Source organism: Tinamus guttatus, unplaced genomic scaffold, assembly GCF_059628265.1.
Source record: "Tinamus guttatus ecotype Peru unplaced genomic scaffold, ASM5962826v1 Tinamus_guttatus_pri_ptg000459l, whole genome shotgun sequence".
Lineage (NCBI taxonomy): Eukaryota > Metazoa > Chordata > Aves > Tinamiformes > Tinamidae > Tinamus > Tinamus guttatus.
In genome coordinates this window covers 6,071,454-6,078,664 of record NW_028288993.1, presented here as the reverse complement: position 1 = coordinate 6,078,664, position 7,211 = coordinate 6,071,454, and the positions used below count along the sequence as shown (strand labels likewise).

The 7,211-nt window shown below is 47.2% G+C and overlaps 1 protein-coding gene across 1 annotated transcript; it reads left to right on the top strand.

The window, feature by feature from the left end:
• Positions 1 to 2,619: 2,619 nt before the first annotated feature.
• PRKAB1 (protein kinase AMP-activated non-catalytic subunit beta 1) lies at positions 2,620 to 6,687 on the top strand. Its single transcript, XM_010225080.2, has 7 exons — positions 2,620 to 2,781; positions 2,865 to 3,031; positions 3,370 to 3,463; positions 4,390 to 4,504; positions 5,773 to 5,906; positions 6,439 to 6,507; positions 6,592 to 6,687. The coding sequence occupies exons 1-7, from the start codon at positions 2,623 to 2,625 to the stop codon at positions 6,667 to 6,669; spliced, it is 816 nt and encodes a 271-aa protein (XP_010223382.1). The 5' UTR covers positions 2,620 to 2,622; the 3' UTR covers positions 6,670 to 6,687.
• The last annotated feature ends 524 nt before the right edge of the window (positions 6,688 to 7,211 follow it).

The following is a 7,211-nucleotide window of genomic DNA, read 5'->3' as shown; positions in this document are numbered from 1 at the left end:
GCTGGTCAGGCCCACATAAGATTTGTCATCTGTGGGGTAATATGATTCAGCATTCATAAATCATGGAGACCCAGCAAGTCATAACAAGGCACAGAGGTTGATTGCTGCTGGACTGGGCTGCTCGCATGTGGTGGTGAGGGAACACACTGTGTATGGATGGGTCATCACCATGTACAGAGAAACTGTCATATTTGATACTGAAACTTCACCCCGAAAGCACCATAAATGCAAGATGATGCTCGGACCTCCTACAGACCATGTGCTGTGGCCTCGTGAGCTGCTAGCACTCTTTGTCCTGCAGTTTAGTCCTGGTTGGCGGCTCTGATGAGTTACACCATTGCAAAGCTGAAAAGAATTGGAGAGCTAAAACAAGCATGTCGGGAGAGCTTAAGAAGGCCGAGCAGTGTTAAATATAACAAGAGCAACAGCTGTGTTTTATAGCCGTGTTGCTCTTCTGGGGCGCTGGGTAAAGCCGCCCGCCCACATTCCCCCCACAGCCCCTCTGAGTGTGGTGAGGGCAGGTGGAGGCCACTCCGAACAACAAAACAAGCACAGCTGATCCTCAAACCCCGCCGCAGGAGCCAGCATCATCGATCCGCCCGGCCCTACGACACAGCAGCAAGGCGCGAGGCACAGCTTGGTCTGGCAGATAGCCGCCTACTGCTTGAAGGAGACTTCAAGGGGGTCAAGGAAGACACAACCGCGTCCTTACAGGGGGTCTTGGCACTTCCACCCAGGAGCAGAGGTGGCTGCTCAGAGGCAGTCGTGCTGGTGTTTGCTCTGCGCGTGGATGGCAGGCTCTGTCCCATGTGTCACGCCACGGGAAGGGCGGTATGGCAACTGCAGCCTCGCTCTCTACCCCCGTAGTGCTGGTTTGGGGAAAATGGTTCAGGGACCAGACCTTACCCTTTGGCAGAGGCTATGGCATCAGTTTACCAGGAGCATTAAATAAACACAGTCATGATGGTGTGATCAGTGGCATGGGAGCTGGTGTCACCTGCCTACAATGGGGATACGGGGCCTGCGGGCTGCTGGAACAGGGGGTGGCAGGACATGGGGTGGCAAGACATGGGGTGGGGGCAGGATATAGGTTGGTGGTGACACACAGGGTAGTGATGAGACATGAGGTAATGGTGGGACATAGAATTTTGATGCAACACAGGGTGGCGGCAGGACACATGGTGGTGGTGGGACATGGGGTGGTTGTGGAACACAGCATGGTCGCAGTATACAGGGTGGCTGTAAGACACAGTGGCGGTGGGACGCCGGGTGGTCGTGGAGCATAGGTTGGTGATGGAACACATGCTAGTGTTGCAATATATGGTGGTGATGGGCCCTGTTGTAGTGGCGGGGCACAGTGTGTTCACAGAATACAGGGTGATAGTGTAACATAGGGTGGTGGAGGGACACTGGGTCTCGGTGGGGCACTGAGTAGTAGTGAATCACAGGGTGGTGGTTGGGCATGGGGTGGTGGTGGGACATGGTATGGTGGTGGGACACCGGGTGGTGGTGGGACATGGGGTGGTTGTAGGACATGGTGTGGTGCTGGGACATAGGCCATGATGGGACATGGGGTGCTGTTGGACACAGGATGGAGGTGGGCCATGTGGTGGTACACAGGGTGATGCTGGGACATAGGGAGGGTCGTGAGACACAGGGACAGTGTTGGGACATAGGATGGTGTGGGACAGATCATGGTGGGGTATGGGGTGGTAGTGGGACACAGGGTGACTGTGGGACACGGGGTAGTGGTTGGGCTTTGAGTATTGGCATTACATATGATGGCAGGGGTGGTGGTGGGACCTGGCGCATAGGACAGTGGCATCAGGGTGTGTGTGTGTGTGGGGGTGCAAATTGCCCTGTTGGGGTGGCAGTTCTTGGCTTGGTGATAGTGGGACACAGGAGGGGCCGACAAGGAGGCAGGCCCAGGGTGCCGGGACGCGGGTGGCGGGCGGAACGCGCGCGCAGGGCTGCGCCGTCACCCGGGCCGTGCCGCGCGGGTGGACGGAAGCGGAAGCGTGGCGGTGGCGGCGGCGGTGGCAGGGCGAGCGCGCAGGCTGGTGAGTCCCCATGGCCGCCACCAGGACACGGGACGGAGCGGGGCGCAGGGACAGGCCGGGGCCTGCGGAGCGGCAGCGCGCGGCGCCACAGGAGCAGCACAAGCCCCTTCCTGCGGCCGCCTCATCTCACGCTCCTCCGCAGCCTCCTTACGTTGCTTTTTAATTTGACTCTCTACTTCTGTCAGGAATAGAGTGGGTTTTTTTTTTGAAAAAAGGGACTACTTGTTCTCTGCAGGCAGCGGCCAAGAGCTGGCTCACACTTGCTGGGTTTTGTCAGGTTTCCCTCCGAATATGGCAGGAAACAACATAGTGTAACAAGGCAAAACTTAAAACTCCAGTTTCAGACGCTCACTGAGAATCTCTGGAATACAGGCACTGATAAAGGTGCTCTTTGTTCTGAGTTGATCACTGTTTTAAGATACTTGCAGGATGAAAAAATCACAATTCTTAGTCTTCAATTCAGAGTCAAATCTTCCTGACAAGTCTGCTCTCTGTCTCCTGCTGTTCTGACAAAAATACAGGTGCTAATCTGCCTTTTTCCTTCTCTTCTAGGGCTTTAAACATGGGGAACACAAGCAGCGAGCGAGCAGGCCTAGAGCGTCATGGGCATAAGGCATCCCGAGCTGACAACTCAGGAGGAGCCATCAGTACAAAAGAGGGTGATAGGCCAAAAATCTTGATGGATAGTCCTGAAGATGCAGACCTGTTCCAGGAAATGAAGGTATTGCTGGGTTGCCTTTGGTGAAATATGGATTGTCCGAGTGTGTCAGTTTTGAGCTATTCTTTATCAAGATGTGTTCCTAGGCACCGCTGGATAAAGAAGAGTTCCTGGCCTGGCAGCAAGATCTGGAAGTGAGTGATAAAACCCCCACTCAGGCTCGACCGACAGTCTTCCGTTGGACTGGAGGAGGGAAAGAAGTTTATTTATCTGGGTCCTTCAACAACTGGAGTAAAATTCCTCTGACAAGGAGGTAATAAACTTTCGCTGTATCAGTAATGCAAAGCAATCCCTGAGGATTAGGGCAATGAGAAAGCTGGTGCTTAGTGTTGGCACGTTCATAACAAGGCCTTGAGGAGAGAGGAAGGAATCTGTGTTTCTCTGTTCCTGTTTTGAGAAAGGAGATATAGAAAGGAGATATCGGGATCTCCTTAGAGGCTGAAAAAAATAGCAGAACTGAATCAAATGGGCTGAAGTAAAAAAGAGTTCATTATTCCAAACTGAATTCTCGTATTCTGTGTTATGATGTTTGTCACAGAAATTGATGCACTTTTCAGAATATTTCATGGGTGATTGTCTTTTAAATTCTAGTCACAATAACTTTGTGGCAATCCTGGACCTGCCAGAAGGAGAGCACCAGTATAAGTTCTTTGTGGATGGACAGTGGACACATGATCCTTCAGAGGTAATGCTTTCTTTGATTTAATATGTTTACCGATTGATGAAAAAAAAAAGGGTGGATGTTATTCTGCACCAGTAACTGGCCTTTTCAGAGAGAAAGCACTTGTTAACAAGCTGCCTTACTTAAATGGTGGCACCTGACTGGTAGCCTAAAATGATAGGAGACTTCTGTAAGAAATAGGTGACAAAGGTTCACTGGGTATTGGTTTATGAGTGATGGAAAGCTTTTCTCTTTCTGGTGCCCAGCTGACTTTGAGAACATGGTAGCATTGCTGCCAGCTGAAATCTCTCTGTGTCTCGCTTGCTATCTGTGCTGGAATGTTGCTCTGGATCTATCCATAGTCCAGCAATCGCACCAAAACCTGCTATAGGCCATTAATTCCTGGAGGCACCAGGGCATTTCTCCCTCCTCTGCTGTAAATAAACCACAGCCTGCCCTACCTGCTTCAGAATTAGCCATTCACAGCTGCTGGTTCCAGGCTTTTGGCCACTCTTGCATACTTTGCAGAACCATGTACTAAATTTAGCTTTCAGACCCTCTGCCCTGGACTTTAGCTTTAAGAGTAAAATTCGTGCCACTACCTGTACTATTTTGGGTCATCCAGACCTTACCTGGCTCTGAAAGCCTTTCTGGCCTAGTCATTAACTTTAACTCAGACCTAATCTAGTTTTAACTGTAACCCAAGATTTTCTGTAGACACAGCAGGCTCAACTGATAGAAATTCCCCTCCTGCCTCTACCCAGTCCCAAATCATTAACCCACCCTTTAACATAACACTAATTCAGCGATGGTGAACTCTTTCCATATCTGGTTCTAATGTATCTTGAAAGGAATATATCTTGCTGTTAATACCAATTGCATAGTTTTTAAAAATCCTAATAGTCCTGCAAGCTTCTTTATTGTGACTTTTGTCTCTTGTTTCTTCCTAGCCAGTAGTAACCAGCCAGCTAGGTACTGTCAACAACATCATTCAGGTGAAGAAAACCGACTTTGAAGTATTCGATGCTTTGATGGTGGACTCCCAAAAATGTTCCGACATGTCTGGTATGAAGCTACTGGTAATCTTATATTGAACATATTAGAGCTGTTAAAAAATTCCCTCTTCATTTTTGTCTTGAGTTAAAGACCCAGGACAGATTCTCCACTTTTGACAGACTCTGTAGACCTGCGCAGGTATCACATATAAACAAAGGAAGAAAAAGGTAGAAGAGCCTTTGGCCAAGCACTGCAGGTCATTAAAGACAGATTAGGAGGAAGCCATGGACGTTTAATTGCAGTTCATTTGTCTCTGCAATACGAAATGGCTGTTTTTAGCACACTCAGTGGTGGATCTGTCTCTACCTTAAAACATCAAGCCAATGTTGACAGCCTGAATTCTTCCTAATAACCCTCTTTTTTTTTTTTTTTTCCCCCCTAAGGAAATGGCTAAGAAGATGCCCAATAAGAGATACAAATTAGATGCATTTTAGTAATGCTGCCGCAGGCTCAGGAGTATCTCATATCCTCTCAGTTTAGTATAAGAAATCCGTATCTTTGAGCAGAACATTATGGCAAAGTTATAGGAAAAGAGGCAAGGTTTACCTTAGCTCATCTCAGATCGGCTTGGCTACCTGTTCTTCATGGGCCTTTGTAGGCCCTGAAACCACGACTGAAGTGGCATCTTGCCTTCTTAGAAGACCTGTCGTTTTTATTGGAGGTAGAAGGTACCTTCAGTTGATTTTTGCTCTACAGCACTTTCTCCTGTACAAAGTTTTTTTTTGGGAAAAGAGTGCGATTTGTGAGATTGGGATTGCAAGAAGCCACGGAAGAGTCTAGCAGATGCTCTCCCATAAGTGCAATAACAACTCTCTATTATCTTGCTTTCTACTCTGAAGAGCTCTTTCTGGCTCTCTGCTGGAATAATACCTGCTTTTTACTCTTGCATGTCATGACTTTAGTACTTAGTATTCCCTTGCAGATAATGTTGTGGAGCAATGTTTAGTACTAAGTGTTTGCTGTTGAAGTGCTGGGCAGAGATGATGTTGAAATTATGGAGCCCTGCCTCCCAAATTTTTGCAGCTGGTCTCAAGGCTGACAGGGCTGGGATATCTTCAAATGTCTTTCTCTTAAGCTACAAAACTCTTTGCAGATTGTTGTTACTCTCTTCACACTGTGAGTGATCCTCACTGCATCATCTTCTATAGTTCTTTTACATGCCATTAGCTTCTTTTGGCCGCGAGTTCCTGGGTGTGACAATGTGCTTGGAGTATCTGTAAAGAGCATATATTTTTCCAGAGTATTTTAAGAGTAAATATTTCACATCTCTCTGGCAGAGTTGTCAAGTTCCCCCCCAGGACCATACCACCAGGAACCCTATGTATGTAAGGCAGAGGAGCGCTTCAAATCTCCACCCATTCTTCCCCCCCACCTGCTACAGGTCATCCTGAATAAGGACACGGGCATTTCTGTGAGTACTTCAGTGTCCTTTGCTGAATAAGGTCCTTGAGAATGTGGACAGAGGGAAAAACCTGTATACAGTCAAGGAAAAACATGGAATAATTGCCATATTGCTAAATTGCCTATTATGCAAGTCCAGACGGGTCCACCTGTAGTAAATTTCTCTATCTATCTGACTTGTTTCAAAATCAAAATGAGAACTGGGTTGCGACTTTACTTCCAGAAAACCAGATCTTCCCACTGCAACAAACACCATTAAAAATGTGCTGAAATTGTCAAAAGCATGTAGGAAATAACTGAGGTCTGTTTCATGATCTCAAAGATGATCCAAAGGGTTCCACACTGTGAGGATCTTGGGTTGCACTGGGACCTCATCTGTGTTTGTTGATGTACTCGGTACAAGAGGCAGTACTAGAGGGTATCCAGATAGTTATTGGCAGTGGTTATCACCCATCAGCTCTGATGATCAATTGTGAGTTCTTGGAGGTTTTTGCCTCTTATTTCCACAGTCTCATGGCCCCCCTTTTCTTTCTCCTCCCCAGTGTGATCCAGCTTTACTCCCTGAACCCAACCATGTAATGCTGAACCACCTCTACGCACTTTCTATCAAGGTGAGAGACAAGGCCTGTTCCTCCTCACACGCTCGACTTTCAGATAACCATGTAATTCGCTCCCTTGTTTTCCATCTCTCATAGGACGGAGTGATGGTGCTTAGTGCTACACATCGTTACAAGAAGAAATATGTGACTACTTTGCTGTACAAGCCAATATGAACATCATGGTTGTTTGTGACCAGGTGTTCTGGGCCAGGGCGGTCTCAGAAAAAAAAGAAAGTATATTTTCTTAACCAAATGTACTCCTGCTCTGTGCTGTAGCAAACAAACTGATTTCATATAGTTTCTGAGACTTCCAGGTTCTATATTTGCCTTATTCTTAGTCCCAACTTGGAAGTTCTTGGAGGTGACAGCTTCACAGCAACTAGACTGATGACAAAGTGTCAGTGCCAATTGTCAGTTCAGTCAAAAACACTTAGATTCATCTATGTAATCAATTGGGCTGAAAAATGTCAGGACAGCAGTGGATTAAAGACTTTGGCAGTGATGCATACTGTAAAAAAATACAAAAAACCAGCCTAAAATCTAGAAAGTTCAGGATTCTTGTGGAATCAGAGTTGAGCTCAACACTAAGCAGAGCAAGCCCATTACTGCTTTCATAACTTATTGTATGCATCAAACACAATTATTTTAGCAGCAGGTTCCAAACTTGCATGGCTGAAATAAGTGTGAAACTTGATGTTTTATAGCAGCCTTTCTAG